Source organism: Serpula lacrymans, assembly GCF_000218685.1.
Source record: "Serpula lacrymans var. lacrymans S7.9 unplaced genomic scaffold SERLAscaffold_2, whole genome shotgun sequence".
Classification (NCBI taxonomy): domain Eukaryota; kingdom Fungi; phylum Basidiomycota; class Agaricomycetes; order Boletales; family Serpulaceae; genus Serpula; species Serpula lacrymans.
In genome coordinates, this window is record NW_006763291.1 from 1272286 (window position 1) to 1288059 (window position 15774).

The 15774-nt window shown below is 49.0% G+C and overlaps 7 protein-coding genes across 7 annotated transcripts; 3 read left to right on the top strand and 4 right to left on the bottom strand.

Annotated features, from left to right (window-relative positions):
* Positions 1 to 36: 36 nt before the first annotated feature.
* Positions 37 to 1950, bottom strand: SERLADRAFT_359419 (uncharacterized protein; the record flags this gene model as incomplete). Its single annotated transcript, XM_007313498.1, has 5 exons — positions 37 to 584; positions 638 to 803; positions 875 to 1297; positions 1348 to 1734; positions 1816 to 1950. 5 exons carry the CDS (start codon positions 1948 to 1950, stop codon positions 37 to 39), a joined length of 1659 nt encoding a protein of 552 aa, XP_007313560.1.
* A 722-nt stretch (positions 1951 to 2672) lies between these two features.
* SERLADRAFT_456906 (uncharacterized protein) lies at positions 2673 to 4910 on the top strand (the record flags this gene model as incomplete). Its single annotated transcript, XM_007313499.1, has 3 exons — positions 2673 to 2982; positions 3109 to 3357; positions 3441 to 4910. 3 exons carry the CDS (start codon positions 2830 to 2832, stop codon positions 3507 to 3509), a joined length of 471 nt encoding a protein of 156 aa, XP_007313561.1.
* Positions 4911 to 5414: 504 nt separating this feature from the next.
* Positions 5415 to 7278, bottom strand: SERLADRAFT_353987 (uncharacterized protein; the record flags this gene model as incomplete). The annotated part of the gene is made up of 7 exons (XM_007313500.1): positions 5415 to 5753; positions 5814 to 5975; positions 6028 to 6583; positions 6641 to 6800; positions 6859 to 6974; positions 7048 to 7121; positions 7171 to 7278. Coding segments are annotated over 7 exons (1461 nt in total), but the record flags the coding sequence as incomplete, so codon positions are not given.
* A 385-nt stretch (positions 7279 to 7663) lies between these two features.
* SERLADRAFT_433320 (uncharacterized protein) lies at positions 7664 to 9481 on the top strand (the record flags this gene model as incomplete). Its single annotated transcript, XM_007313501.1, has 8 exons — positions 7664 to 8201; positions 8258 to 8396; positions 8451 to 8611; positions 8665 to 8783; positions 8840 to 8953; positions 9003 to 9198; positions 9250 to 9350; positions 9407 to 9481. 8 exons carry the CDS (start codon positions 7664 to 7666, stop codon positions 9479 to 9481), a joined length of 1443 nt encoding a protein of 480 aa, XP_007313563.1.
* Positions 9482 to 10178: 697 nt separating this feature from the next.
* On the bottom strand, positions 10179 to 12814 carry SERLADRAFT_456919 (uncharacterized protein; the record flags this gene model as incomplete). The annotated part of the gene is made up of 12 exons (XM_007313502.1): positions 10179 to 10840; positions 10903 to 11006; positions 11059 to 11137; positions 11192 to 11345; positions 11407 to 11445; positions 11505 to 11705; positions 11762 to 11957; positions 12036 to 12235; positions 12294 to 12392; positions 12454 to 12485; positions 12541 to 12606; positions 12685 to 12814. The coding sequence occupies 12 exons, from the start codon at positions 12751 to 12753 to the stop codon at positions 10490 to 10492; spliced, it is 1590 nt and encodes a 529-aa protein (XP_007313564.1).
* A 255-nt stretch (positions 12815 to 13069) lies between these two features.
* SERLADRAFT_456923 (uncharacterized protein) lies at positions 13070 to 14811 on the bottom strand (the record flags this gene model as incomplete). The annotated part of the gene is made up of 7 exons (XM_007313503.1): positions 13070 to 13504; positions 13567 to 13620; positions 13688 to 13962; positions 14027 to 14219; positions 14282 to 14335; positions 14417 to 14670; positions 14734 to 14811. The coding sequence occupies 7 exons, from the start codon at positions 14796 to 14798 to the stop codon at positions 13230 to 13232; spliced, it is 1170 nt and encodes a 389-aa protein (XP_007313565.1).
* A 57-nt stretch (positions 14812 to 14868) lies between these two features.
* Positions 14869 to 15324, top strand: SERLADRAFT_378014 (uncharacterized protein; the record flags this gene model as incomplete). Its single annotated transcript, XM_007313504.1, has 1 exon — positions 14869 to 15324. A coding segment is annotated over one exon (205 nt), but the record flags the coding sequence as incomplete, so codon positions are not given.
* Positions 15325 to 15774: the final 450 nt, after the last annotated feature.

Below are 15774 nucleotides of genomic sequence, written 5' to 3' on the forward strand. Positions count from 1 at the left end.
GTATCGAGTATCAGTTCCAACGACACACACCCCCACTCACATTTCTGCGGATCTAAGCCCACCCATCAGCCCCAAAACACACAGCACAAAACACAGCCACTCACTCTTACTAAACTCCTTCTCCCTCTGCTTCTGCGTAAACCTCTGCAACACCGGCACCACCAACTTCACCACCTCCTCCCCCACCTTCTCCCTCCCCTCCCCATCCTCCTCCAACACCCTCACAAGCCGATGCCTCTCCTTCACCTCCTCCAACAAATCATAAAACCTCGTAAACTTCTCCTTCACACCCGCCTTCCACGCACTCCCACCCACCTTCTCCCGCGAGTCTTCAGACAGCGTTTGCATCAAAGCCGAAAAGTTCGAGTCAAAGTACGCCGCTTTCGCAGTCCGCAACGCAGAGCTCAGGACGTCTTGCGTCGGCTTCGACAGCAAAGAGGGCCTGCAGGGGTTCCACGGCTGCCTATCCACCTGGTCCCGGAAATAAGACACATTGTTCAATAAAAATATCGACCCAAACGCCCCCCGTCTCTGCGTTCGAGACACCGTCGTCAGGCTCGCCAGAACCGTCGTCACAACGTCGTCTACCATCTCCCCATCAGATCCCTCTTCGCGAACAGAGCGAAGAAGGACGCACAAATGTAATGCTCCATCACAATCTGCCCATTCACATCCCCACCACTCTTCCCCCCCTTCCCAACCTGCTTCCCATCCCCCATCTTCCAATTCCCGTCCCCCAACCCCACCAACGCCGACCCCACCGCCTCTTGCACCTCGGGGATCCGGTTCATATACTCCACCGTCTGCAACAGCCATTCAAAAAGTCAAGTGGTCAAATTTGAATAGTCAAGGCTCAATACACCTCTTCACTCACCGTCACCGTAAAATCCGCCAACCCCGTACTCATCTCCCCCCCCTTGCCCATCGCCGCCATCTTCAAGTCAGCCAAAAACTCTGGGAAGCTGCGAAGGCAAACAGCCCTGATCGCACTCAACCCGTCCCTCAGCTCGTTCGTCGCCTCCCTCCGCGTCTCCGGTGCCCCCAATCCCGAACCGGCACCGGCGCTCGCTCGCCGCGTCAAGAGGACCTCCCAGCGCGTCTGCAGGGCGCTGAGCGATGAGTACGTCGAGAGCGCGAGGAAGGTGTATTTGTGCAGGGACCGTTTGATGATGGACGTCAGCGAGGAGAGCGTATCCGTGAAGAGCGATAACAGCGGGGCCAACAACGTATCATACGTCGACGCCAACACCACACCGCTCGTCAGCGGCACGAGATCCGCCAGGAGGGTGTATTCCATCTGCATTTATTAATTGTTATTTTTCTTTGTTTACAAAAAAACGCTCGCACCTCCGCCACACCCAACAAATGATCCACCCACCTCCCAAACTCCCTCCCCGCCTCCACCCCATCCAACGTCTCCGCCCGATCCACCACCCTCTTCCCATGCATCTCCAACCCCCTCCTATTCCAATTCCCGCGCATATCCGCATAGCCCCTCTGCGCCTCCTTCAGCGTCGCCAGTATGCCCGGCGCCGCCGGATGGGAGGGATGCGTCGAGGGCAGAGGGAGCGTGCGCAGAAAGGCGACGAGGGGGCGGAGGGAGGCGAGCAGGGAGGGGGGGAAGGTGGGCGGGGTGAATTCGAGGCCGAGGGAGGGGGAGCCGGAGGAGCCTTCGGCGACGAGTTTGGTGTAGAGCTGGGTGAGCTTTTTGGCGCCTGTTTCGACGAGGCGGGCCTGGTGGAGGGTGGTGTTTAGCAACCAAACACAAAAAGATACAATACAGATATATAGATGTGTGTGTTGACAAACACTGACCGTATCGCGAGAATCCTCGGCAGATGCTTTGAATGCGATCGCAGCGTTCAAACGCTCCAAACCGTCCTTATACTCGTCCAATTGGCCTGGCTGCGGGCTGTGAGTCGAAATCCAAAGATCAATAAATGAAATCATTGAGCGATGCGTGCATTTGGTGTGGGGATGGGAGAATGATGACCCACCCACGCAGTATGAGCGCCTCCTCCACCGCCACGCCCTCCTGACTGCTCGCCACCTCGTCGATCTTCAACAGCGCCCGATCGATATCTACCCACCGCCGTCAATATCAGAACCAGAGCCACAAAGCCCAAAGGCCCGAACGAGCACAGGCAAGAGTAGGCGCAGACACGTACTCCCAGCCCGCAACTTCAGCTTCTGCGTCGAGGTGTACAGCGGCAGTATCGACTTTTCTAGTTTCACCAGCCGCGAATCGAAGCTGGTCAATATGGCTAGCGTTCGATTAGCTAGAGTGAGGGGGGCAGCGCAAGGGGAGGGGGGGACGTACATGTCATGCGTTGGGATATCAGTCGCGTCTTGTTCAGGTTCTGCTCTAGCTAATGACGGGGATGGGGATGTGCTGGATCAATGTAGTATCGGCCGGTCGTGAAGTGAAGCGACTCACGAGCTCGATCTCGGCGCTGTCGTCGTCCATCGCGGCTCGAGATAAACGGGTTTGGAGGGGGGGGGGTATGTGTATAACTGATACTAGTGTGTTGTTGAGTCTTTGATGGTGGGCTAGGAACTTGAAAGGGCTTTTACCTACGCCGCAAGGTTAGGGTTTACCTTGACTCCCACACCCATTCCCAATTATGCAAAACCGCCGAAAATGATCACACCAGTCCAAAAATGCGAACAAGTGGCCCTGTCCAATTCAATTTCATCCCTTCGAGCTCCCAAGGTCGGGGTATAAGTGCAAAGTAGCAAAAAAAGCCAGAGATTTCCAGACGCTTTCGTTCTCACTGACGAGAGGCGCCACCCCCCTCGAACGTCGAACGTCGAACCTGCGCTGCTGCCATGTCCGAAATCCAGCCCATGATCGCACCGCAGGAAGACGGCTCAGGCTCAGGCTTGGTGCCAGAAACGGCGGCTGCACAGGAAGCCCCAGAGCCGGCGCCCATTACGGAGCAAGAAGTGGGGGAGTATCGCGAGCAGGATAGGTTTTTACCTGTGCGTTATCAGTCGTCCCTTTCCCTTCCCCTTCCCCTTCTTCCCGTATCATCATCATCATCACCATGCTATCCATACCGCGTCTCTTTATCCAAACACTAACGCAGCGCCTGCCATCTGTGCCAGATCGCCAACGTCTCACGCATCATGAAGGGCTCCGTACCGTCCACCGCAAAGATCGCCAAAGACGCCAAGGAGTGCGTGCAGGAATGCGTGTCCGAGTTTATCAGTTTCATCACCTCGGAGGCAGCTGAGAAGTGTCAGCTCGAGAAGCGGAAGACGATCGGGGGGGAGGATATACTGTATGCCATGATGACGCTCGGCTTCGAGAACTATGCCGAGACCCTCAAAATCCATCTCGCCAAGCTGCGACAGGTGCGTGGAATGCGAAAGCGTTTTTTGCCAGTCCTTTGGATGGATCAGGCTTGTTGATGACCGTGATATTGTTGTTGATACAGAACCAAGCAGGTCCTTCGTCAAACTCGAGACCAAGTGACCACCTGCATCTAAGAGAAGAGGATGGATAAGACTGAACGGTAAGGATGATTCCCCCTCCCCCCTCGCGCTGTATTCTAGATATACCTTGTAATCTTCTCGGGACATTTGTATCGTTTGCAAAATTCTCACTGGACCTTTTGCTTTTCTGTTGTCGAGTAACTTGTTCTTGCTACCAATAAAAAACATGCGACATATAACAACAACAACAACAGATGATTTCTGCATATAATAGCAAGACAAACAAAAACAGGGTCGAGGTCGTTAAACAGCTCTGAAACCTTCTTCACACTATCTTTCGATCTACAGCCGATGCAACAGAATAACAGAAATCCACAGAAAAAAGGTGGCAGGAATGATTAATTATGAGACAGGATAGTTTGCTGGAGTTGAGGGTATCGCGTTAGATGCACTTTTGTGAAGGGACGAGGACGGGTAACCATGGTCGATGTCATGCGTCGCCACGGTGAGCCAGGAAGACGCCCATATCCCTCGCTTTCCCCCTCGTCCCCGTGAGTCCAACACTCGGGAACCCTCGTGCCTCACGATCACCCTGGGAGAATCCGTCGAATTCTAGAGCTTGAGGCGAAGACAAAGCAAGAGGCGACGTAGTGTGGGGAAGCGGTGCACCCGCAACAGCAGGAGAGATAGAGAACGACTGTGTAGGGGAGTGCAGCGAAGTGGACTGCGATGTCGACGACGACGATTTGTGCGAGGAGCGCGACTTGGAAGATTTAGATTTCTTCTTCTTCTTCGGTGCCTGCGCGTATGCAGACTCGGCACCGCCAACGGATAGGTGGGTCTGCGAGAGGTGGTGGTGGTTGTACTGTGCGCCCGAGTCGGCATTCGACAAGGATGCGGAAGTGCGTGAGCGTGAATCAGAGCTGTTCGATGCTCCGGAAGGCGCTGTCTTCCGTGTATACAGCTCTCCCCCTAGATCGGCTTCCTCGTCGTCCTCGTCGTCCATCCTGCCTGCCACCTCAGATTGTCCCTTCACAAACGGCCCAAAGTCATCCGTAGGCAAAGGCAACGATGACCCAGTTCCATGTCCGCTTCCCGGGAAGCCCTGGAAATCCTCTCCAGTGCCACCCTCCAAAGTCAATGCCATCAACGCTCGTTTCCGCTCTTTCAACTCTCGCCTCTTCCCCTTCCTCTCCTCCTTCCTCCGTCGCTCCTCTTCTTCAATAGCCACAGCCCGCGCTGCAAGCTCCGCCGACGACAGGCTGGCAATGGCTGACGAGTCGAGGGGCGCAGCGTCCGAATCAAGCGTCGAAGACGACGTAGTGGCCAGACGCCTGCGGCGCCTCAACAACCCGTCCTCCTCGTCCTCATCGGGCAAGCGGATGGGCGGACGGCCAAAGAGGGTCCATCCAAAAAGCGTGATGCGCTTCATACCGCGGCGGTTTCGTCTGCCATGATGTCGCTCTGTACCGAAGTTGGAGTGGAGCGAGAGCGTCTCGGCTTCTGTGTCGGTATCTGCGTCCTGCAAAAGCCCCTCGAGCTCGTCGGAGTGAGCTCTGTATGAGCGATCTCTGGCAGGATTGTCGATGCGGGGTGGAGGATCGACCTCTGCGGTACCACCGAGACATGGAAGACAAGAGGTGAAGGCGGCGCGAAGGCTGTCAGACCACGAAAAGCTCTCCATCGTGGTGGCTTTGGATACAAATCGGTAGCAGGCAAAAGTACACTTTTGACGGTGTCGTAGGGCGATAAAATGCTAGATCGATACAAAGGCGTTACCTCCGCTTGCGCAATGAGAAAGGGCGGGTCCCAGAAACCAGGTTAAAGACGAAAAGGTGAGTCTGCGGTGAACTCGCTTGCCTGAAACACGCGTCAAGCGGACATATGCATGCTTCCGGTTATAACCGGCAAATAACATGATACAGACCTCTTACGGTAAGTAACAAACTCTTTCATGGCACCAACTTGGAATTTTGACTAAGGTGTGTACACGCATTCTCTCAATAGTACAGTAACCGCTATAATGTATAATTCTCGGTGCCCAGTAACTCGTGATGTAGATTATACACCTCAGCGGAAGCAAGGAAATAATGCCCTCAAATAATGGCCGGTACTCTAACCATCCATCATACCGGAAGTTTCGTCCAAAGAATCCAGTAAACTGTCCAGTGGACGATGGGTCAGCAAGAAAAGCAGGAATTGACAGGACAAACCTGTATTGCTTCATAAGAGAACATTCTCCACCGTTCTCCAAATCAATATTATATGAGTAGAAGTAGCCTTCAGATGAGATCACCATCACTTGTGGTAGTGTCCTTAAATACATGCACGATATTAGCAGATGTAATGGTCTTGATTGACCAGGCCAAACTCACCCGCTCAGAGCCACTATACAATGCGCACCGCTAGTCGGCAACCTCAGAAATGCGAAATCACGCGATGGCTCCCACATCTCCGTCAGTGTGTTTGGTAAATAGCCACCCACAGAGTGCGACAGGCTTTTCGTCATCTGCATTGATTTGCGACGAAGGCTCGAACTGAGGTGCTGTCAGTAAATGCTGGATGAATGTCAAAGGAAACTACACCCACGATACTCCACCACTTTTTCTCCGTTCATCGATGAACGCCTCATAACCTCCTTCCAATGCCTGCGTGCCTTCATTGTCAAAGGATTCAGATGGACTTGATGGCTGCTGGGTACTTTTACTCGACGAGGCTTTTTGAGGACCAAGCTTGAAGATATGAACGGTATCATGCGCAGAACTGACAGCCAAAAGGCTAGAGACAACATTAAAGTTGATGGAATATATCCTTGCTTCTCGTGTACCCCGCCGGAACTGATACAACTTCTCTGCACCAGGAATACTCCACACACGAATAACAGTGCCTTTGTCCGATGACGTTGCCAAAAGTGTTCCTGTCGAGTTGATAGAAAGGAAAGATATAGGCGCCTTGTGAGCTTGGATGACATTGGCTACTGTCAGCGAGCGTGTAGAGAACAACAGGACGTCACCCGATTGTTGGGTAGAGGAAGGCGGCCGTGTGGAATTCGAAGCCTGATTGGTTAGCACAGAAGTTGGAGAAGGGACTGGAGATGGGTAGGCGAGATACGAGTTTTCAGCTGAAGGTGATAGTGCACAAATGGCTGAAAAGCGTCTTCATCGACACTGGATTATGAGGTCATAGTGAAGAACATACTCACCTTCTGGATTTGCTGTCGTCTCTATGACGTGGAGGAGCCGCATATTGGAGATATCATATATGTAAATTTCAACTTCTAGTACTATTACTAGAGTCTTGCGGTTGAGCTTGACAGCCAGAATGGACGAGGGAAAGAGAAGCTCGCATATCATGGATTGCCGCTGATACGATAAAGCTTGGGGTCAGACAAAACCACAAAATATATCCGGATATACACACCTTTGTGTTAACTATCTGCAACTTCCGTGGACTTGATTGAGGCTGATCCGCCGCACCGACGAGTGCGATGAGAGAAGTGCAAAACAGCATCTCGACTATTCCTCGAGCTCCATCGTCTGAGAACACGCGGATTAAGTATTTCACAGATGGCGTGCAGCCATGTCTCGTATGTTTGCAAAGGACACGCACTCATTGTATACACTCGGCCAAACGGATCGCAGTTCGTGATACTGTAACCCTTGCGTGTACCAACGGAGATACACCTGGATACGAATCAGCAACCAGAACGTTACGCAGGTCAACCTCACGTACGAGAAATCCTGGTTGAAGTTGGCGAATAACATGTTCACATTCGTGCGTTCTACCATGGTGCTGCCTCAATGTAACTTTGAAACCGTTGTAGGACTAGTAAACCGCCTCTCCGCCTGTGAGCTGACCTGAGTCTAAATGTAGCGAGTAGAGACACTGTGACTGGGGACAAACACGACCAAAGCCAAACCGCTCTTTCGAACTTTCAAACTGACCGCACCAGCACAGAGTTATTCTTGGAGCTACTGCAGCCCAGCTTGTATTTTGGCAGGCAAGAGGGATTTCTTGAATATACTAGCATTCACTCGACAACTCGATATCTTCATATCCATCAATTAACGCATCTTGCTTGGATTTGCAAACGCTATCGCGTTAGGCTGAAAATCAGTTCTCCGAGTCACTGTCAACGCTAACGTGTTATTACTTTCTTCCCATAATCAGTTTTGTTTCTTATCTCACGCATATCGCGGGGTATCCAGCGATCTAGTCGATCGCCATGAGCGACTTTGACGAACTGTTCTCATCTGATCCCTTGGAACAAGAAAATCAGGAATTCCTTGACTCGGACCTTGCTAAACTTCAAAAAGTCGGAACTACAGTCTATCGGGAAGTTTGGACAGAGTTCTACAAATGGGAGCCCGATTATTGTCAGCAACGAATCGATTCGTTAGCGGACGATGAGTCTGCTGCATGGGTGGTCACCACAAAACTGTCAGAAATGATCGATCACAATGAACCACAGGTCCTGGACAATGAAATGGACATGGATAGTCCCAGCTGTGTCTTTGCCCGTGCTAATCCGGATGGGACATTTACAGAGTCCCGGATCCCTTTGGAGGAGATCTTCGTCGAATATTTTGAGCCTCATCCGAACTATGAATCCTGTCTGCCAACTAATAAATCCTTTGCCTGCGGTCGTGGCTCCTTTAATTTACCTTTCATTCCTTATGAGGATGAACCTGAATTTGATGTCAAGGAATTTTTGAAGGGTATTGACAGTTTTCATTGGGAATCAGATCATGAAGACCCAGACAGTAAGCACTACCTATCGCAGCTGCTCTGCATTGAAAACATCACCTTCACTTTCTAGTACAACTGATCGATCTCGAGACCGCCCGTCGAATGCATTACGTTTATGATATATCTCTGGCAGACATAGACCGCTCAAAGATCTTGCCACGGCTTCGCGAAAGCGACACATTTGGCTTGTTGTGGGAAGCGTCGCAGCGGTTTGTTCAAAGTAAACCCCTTGAATGATTGTCATCCTCATTCATCCTTCTCAGGGATCTCATACACTGGCCAGGGGCTGCCTTCAATGAACATGAAGAATTACCTACTTCATATGCGCCTGCCTCCGATGATTTGCGCGGCCGCTTGAACTCGATCCTTCCTATATTTTGTCCGAATCTCAACTGTATGCAAGCGAAATGTCCTACGCATGAATGTGAGTCATTTCGTGGTGTTTTCTTTGGTGTGCTTAGGACTTTCCTCCCGAAGGTCTGTATCCTGTTTATGATGCAGAGAAGCCAAAGGTGACTAGCATTAGTATGCTCCTCAGCGAAGGGGATCCGTGTGGTGAAGAGTGCTTTCGTTATCATGTGGATGATTCTTACGCGGTAATACCAAGCTATTTACAATATACCGTTTGGCTTATTATCTTGTCCTTTACCAGGATACTGTTAATTGGGAAGGCCCAGACAGCGACATATTGGCAGTCATCCTTGCAACAACAGCTGATTTATTCCCTTGTTTACTGGCCATTTTGTGCCACAAGCCCTGTCGTGAAGTATGAACCAGGCTTAACACATACTTTGGCGCTGACGCCGTGGTTGTAGGTTTTTGTCATGCGATCACGTCTCTTCCCAGACCATAGGATCCAGGATGTAGTCGATGAACCTATCGAGAGGCTTAGAAAGAAGAAGTTTTTCAGTAAGCCCCGCTTTTTCAACTGTAGAGAAGCTTTTGTGACAAAAGTCACCACACAGAGGATGCAGCAAAACTGGGCAGCTCGAATGTCAATCCATATGTCCCGTAAACGCTATTTTCGCTATTAATTCCCCACATGCTGAATTTTTCACACAGAGTTCCGCCGTGCCATCATAAAGGACCATGCGACAGTCGATCGTGTCATTGCTATGAGAATTCTCTGCATTGTTCGCGTAATTGTCGGTGCGACCTTAGCTGTAAGTTGTTGATCTGAGTACGTACCAAGTATGTTCATTTTGATGTCTTCCCGAAGGCCAGCGTCGATGGAAAGGGTGCACGTGTCATAGAGGAACGAAGTCTTGCCAAAAGGACACCTGCAAATGCTTAAGATCGGGAAGGGAGTGTGATCCAGAGTTATGCACCAGATGCGATGCAAAGTAAGCACCGAGTGTTTCTTATGCAATGTTAATATTGACTCATCTATATGATAGAGGTATAATTGTACGTTTCCCGAGAAAGATCATTCAGATGATGACATGCTGTGATTAGGAGCCACAAGTACTCCGTGTCAAAATATCCAAATTCAACAAGGGCGCGGCAAGGTATCCATCCATCATTCTATTTGTTACTGCATAGTTGAATGAAGTGACAACAGAATTTAATTATCAAGCGTGGCCAGTATGGTCTAGGAGCATATGCTAGCAAAGATATCGCCGTAAATGAATTTATAGGAGGTCAAGATGATATGTTTTCGCCAATAACTATGCAATGCTGATACAAAGTAGATTATGTGGGTTTATTGTATGATGAAGAACAAGCCAATATCTTTAGGTATTGATTGGTATTCTTTATATTTTGATATTTCAACTAATATAATTTATAGCATGGAATACGACTATAAGGGCCTCAATTATCTTTTTGAGGCCAGCAAATATGCCTATATCGATGCCTTAAAGATGGGTAATGCGACAAGATTTGTAAATCATGGCATAGACGGGGAAGCGAATTGTGAAGTAAGAAGTTAGTACTCTTTTGACTACATTCTTACCTTGGCCATTCATCACACGTATAGCAAAGCTCGTCAACAATGAAATTCGTATTGCTTTCTTTGCTAGTGAGTAGAATTGTCGTATTCATTCAGAGACTCGCAGCATAACTGCTAACTTGGGTCTATGTAGTAAGAAAAATACGACGTGGAATGGAGCTGTTGCTTAATTATGGTGAAAGGTATTGGAATCGTCACGAGGATGCAAGTGGAGGAGAGATTAAAGAGGATGGCGTTGGTAAGAATAATGGTGGTGGTGATGGTGACGATGATGATGATGATAGAGTTCTTGATTCATCTTGAGTCAGCAAATCTAATCTATAGTGCAGGCCAGGATCTTATCAGCCTCGACTATGCTATAACAATAATTTCTTCAGACTGCTTAATCTCCACACCAGGACCCCTGCTTCCGGAGTTTCCATCACTATCCAACTTGATATCACCCATCGAAATGTCGTGGGGCCCTTCTTGCAATGAACTGTGGGACTTCATTTGTCCAACCTTACCAATCCCACGCATCCCAAAGATAGCTATCAGTACGCTGATAGCAGATGCTGCGAAGCAAGTCCATCCAGCTGCTCGGAATCCAACCATTAAGACTTCCGGAGAGTCAGGAGCAAGCGTTGGGTGCTGAGCATTATATCTTTCCGAAACTGATGTGGCTATACTGCTCGTTATAGCCAGACCAATGGATGTAGCGATCTGGAGGAAAGGCACTGCAGCGTCAGAACAAGACATAGGTTGTCGTATGGATTTGAGCTCACGCGCGTGGCTACATTGAAGACCCCCCCCGCAAGTGACTGCGAATCTTCGTCAAAAGCGGATGCGATCTGCAAGTTTCCGAGTGGATAAGCAACGTCATTCCATACTAGACATTTTTTTAGTTGTAGGTGCTCTAGCGATGATCGATGAAAACCTACCAATGAGGACGGCTATCGGGAATCCCATGGCCCAGTAAGTGAGTTTGACATCGATGAGAGCGAAGAGGATTGGAGAAATCTAGACAGAATTTTGAGCCATGCTGGAGATAGAATGTTATGATAAAGCACTAACACCACCGCCGACTAGCCCTATGAGCATGAGGAGTTGTCCCGGAACTTTGGTCATGAAGTAACCCGAGAGGACATTAGCAAACAGTCCAGAAATTGCCATCGGTATGAAACGGAGGGAGGTCTGAAGTGGGACCAACAAGACAACTTGCTGATAGCTGTTTCGTCATCTCTAGGTCAGTAAGCTAATATATGTTCCTTTGATTGTCAAGCACTAACTAGAGAGTCATGAAATATGAAAGCGTGTTGAAGCTCCACCTGTATTGAGAACAATCAGGACCATAGTTGATATCGAAATCCGAATGAGACGATTATACCAGGCGAAGAAAACAAGCGCGACGAGACTGCCCATCTTAGCACCTGGCTGCCGCCACATGCTGAGAGGTATAAGAACAGACAAATTCTTAGATTCCCTCCAACGTTCGTAGTATAAGAAGGCACCCAGGATGAGCACCGACACCGTTAGCAAGCTAGGTATCTGGGGGGAAGACCACCCTTTGGGTGCAATTGCCGAGTCCCTGTCACGAAACGGGTGAGCAAATTCGCCTATGACGCCAAAGCAGTTTCAACTAACGCAAGACTGTAAGTCAGCAGGCCAAGACCTGTAGTACTGAGCAGAGCACCTCCCCAATCAAGGCCCTTGGAGTACCGACGAATGGCTCTATCCTTGGGGAGAACCAAGAATCCAAGCAGAACGAACAGTGCTCCTAGGCCGGCTTGGATATAGAACAAGGATCTCCACGTAGCTCGAGTCTCAGTGAGTACTCCACCTGTAAACGCGTTGAACGGTAAGTTACTGTAACTGGCTAATAGGCAAGTCAAATTGCATAAGAACAGGCGATACGCACCCAAAACGAGACCCATGATGAAACCTATCGCCTGCCCTGCACCGAGTGCGCTGTAAGCTTTATTTCTGCTCGGACCTTCAGGAAAACATGATGAGCAGAGGCCGATGGCTGCTGGAGTGTTTGCTGCTGCTCCCATCCCTTTCAAAGCCATGAAAATGATGAAAGCCGTGTCATTTGGGGCAAAGGCTGTGGCGATACTCCTATAGATTCAATTGCGTTGAGGGGTCATGAAAGGGAGAAAGAATCATTGTCACGTACCAAATCGTGAACCAGATCGACCCGACAAGAAACATAGTCCTCCCTCCAATTATGTCCCCTACTCTTCCGAAGAGGAGGAGGAGGCATCCATATGAAAGACTAAGACACCGGTCAGATTTATTTTGCAGATACGTCTCATATGAGATATTTTCCAACTTACGCATATACGTTAATAGGCCATTGAAGATCTGCCTGTTAACACCTATAGGACATCATCGTCAGAGGATCCAAAAGCGGCATTGCTGACCTGCTTAAAGTTCAAATCTTTTCCAATAGTGGGCAGAGCGACCGTCAGCGATCCTGTCAAAAATACCTAAAAGTCGACACCACCATCAGCTTTTATTCCCAACTAAGTAGCTACTACCAATATAGGTGGCACCGAGATACTCACGTTGAGAGTTGTTACACCCGAGACGGCGATTATGATGGCGACATCTTTGGCTTTGGTGGTGATGGCCATGGTAATTTACAGTCCAGTAGGTTTTGCCGGTTCGTGATATACTTGTACAAAAGAACATCCCGGGTTAGACGGAGGTTTGAGTCAGGCTCGGGGTGACTCAGCTACATTCCCAGTGGATCAGCAACATGCAAGCAACAAAACATTTCAATGGATCGGATCAGAAACATGTGAAAAATACTAGAACATATATGCACGATGATCCGGTCAACATTGTGAAAACTCGCGTTAGCTATTTGAAATGGCGAGATGATGGTGAGAAAATTCGCAACAGAAATGAACACTTGATAATTATAGTATAAGCTCAAACTCAGGTAAAGCTCAAAGCAATGGGTACGATAAAAGATTTTATCAAGACAATACATGTAGAGAACGGAGAGAACAATACATATGATAAAAACAAAGAGAAAAATCAGCAAATTTACACGCGCTGCAGGCACTTCGTGTCATATATATCGAAAAACAACCACTATTACAATCTAAACCTTCACAAAACTCGTTGTCTGAATGCGAGCCAGCGCCTCATTGACCGTAGCCATGTCGTACGGTGCAGTAGGAACAGTACAATTGCGTACCGCGCTCGAGCTTGAAGACGTCGCCTTTGCATTCGTCGTTCCAGGTGATACATGGCCGAATGTAAGTTCAACTATCCAAGCCTGGACGAGGGGATGGTTAAGTGTTGGATTATAATTACATGCTGCAAAAAGCTCGAGATGGCGATAAAAGTTGGATGTGGGTATGAATAGGGGGAGTACTGGTGCCCCAAGAAAATGTATTAGAACAGGGTGAAGAACAAGTGGATTACGCTTGGCTTACCGGATTCTAGAACTCTGAAGGCCTGACGTGGGGGTATTTTCCGCGTAGACATTACTGGAGCAAGAAACAGTTGATTAAGTATACTCCAGCTGTTGCAACACGTTAACAAATCAACACGCACGGTATGCGCAAACGACGATGCAAGCTCGAAGTTCGACTCGACAATGCACAAGGACTTGGCCTCCACTCGCGATTGCATCACCAATAAACTTGCATGCTGCCGGCATTTCTAATAATAATGCCTCGCGCGCCTGATTCGGGATGTCGATATGTTGGTGTGTGAATGTGGACGGAAGCTCGGGCATCGCAAACTGTGCAGAAGACAAGGAAAGAATGTGAGTCATGCCCATATCTAATAGCAACGAGTCTGCGGCAATCGGGTCGCTGGGGAGCTCGCTGTGTCACATAAATGTGATATAAGAATGTGTATATATGTGAGAGCAAAGAACAGGGGACAAACGTGTTGAAGTATAGTTGATCTTGGATTACAGGTATGGTGTCACTGATCATGTTGAGGTATCTCGTAACCTCGCGTTTCTGGCGGCGTTTCCAAGATATATATTCGGGGTGAGTGCAAGAAGGTTTATAGCGACAATCAGCAAAGCATTGCAGCTGCTTCAAGAATCCATAGTTAGGGTGCACCTGAGCGCGATCTGATTGGTCATGCATGAGACTGTTGATACAGGAATGAAAGGAACGTTTTCTTATATCCTACGTTTTCGAATAAATTGTATAGCTGCAGGAGCGCAACATCGACGGGTAGCCATTACTTGAAGACGGAAATATATAGCATAAACGGTGATTCTCAGCACCACAGAGTGTACATTGAAACAGTTATCATTCAACTCACAGTAAGCACATACAACGGTGGTACTTCTGGACACGCCCATGACACAGTGCACGAGTATTTTACCACCTTCATCCAACGCAGACTGAATAAACTGACATGCCTGAGGTAAGTGGATGAGAAGATCTTCGTACTCTGAGTCTTGAACGCATATTGTCAAGTGTTTAGGACCCGTTGAAGAATATTCTGGACAGACTGAAAGGACATGAGATATGCCTAACTTTGAGCGCCACTCCAGAGAAAGGGCAGCTGATAGGCTAATGACAGGAGGGAATGTAAGGAAAGAAGATACTGGTGCTAGCGATAAGAAAAAAACTCACTTTCCGATGTATATTTTCCCGTCAACGATCTCGTCGACGGATATTGGGACATCTGACCAGGTCATGAAAAAAGGACGCAGGAAACAAAACAGAGTGGAGCTGGTGGATAGCACAAGTTTATATGGAAGTGCCTCAGAAAGAATCAATATGTCGGCATGTCGGCATTCCGATTGGTTGTCCTGGGATCATGTCGTAACTCGAGCCTCACCACCCCAAAAATCAGATCACATCCGCTCATCTTATTCACGCAAAAGCCGTCAGCGCAGACTTGGATCATACGTGGATTCGAGAACACTGTCCTGTACCGCGCACATTCAGCCCGACTGTGTCGCTTGCCTCGTCATCAAGTTGACCATGTGCACAAACCACTATCCTGGCCCGTTGAAGCATAACCAAAAATACTACACCTCGGTATTTCTCCGTTTATTCTGCTTTTGGATATCCTGGCGGTAAAAATCCAATAGATGAAGATAAATGTCCTCTAACGCTAGGCTCAGACAAACGCCCGTAGTTCGTGCCTCCTTGCCTTGCGGAATTCTCGTGCGAGAGCGAAAGATAAAGAGACGGATAAAAGTTATACCAAATCATGTGGTATTTGGGTCTGGTCTGTGCTCGTCGCGGCGGCTAGAACTGGAAGGGCCGACCAGGGGAGGTGCAGTTGCGGGAGTAGGAATACGTGCTTCCGATTGCTTTCGCTCAGATCCAAATGTAGTGCTAATTAACTCGAAACAAGTGAATGTGTAGGTGCTATGGTTTCGGGTTACGGCGGGTGGCTCCTATTAAGAGTTCAGGTCACCAGTGATCGGCGGCTCAGCGAGATGATGCTTCCTGCGTTCCTATGATTATGACTTGTAAGGACTGGCAAGGGATGCTGCTTGGCAGAGGCGTAAACCGTCGTCATTCCTATGGGTTCAAGTGCACGGGTGCTTTGTGCATTTCATATCTGTTAACCGCAAGCCCTCTGGCTGTAGCCAGCACGAAGAGGGAGGGGAGGAAAGAGGAACCGCCGGGACCAAACGTGAGGTCACCGAGATATATGTG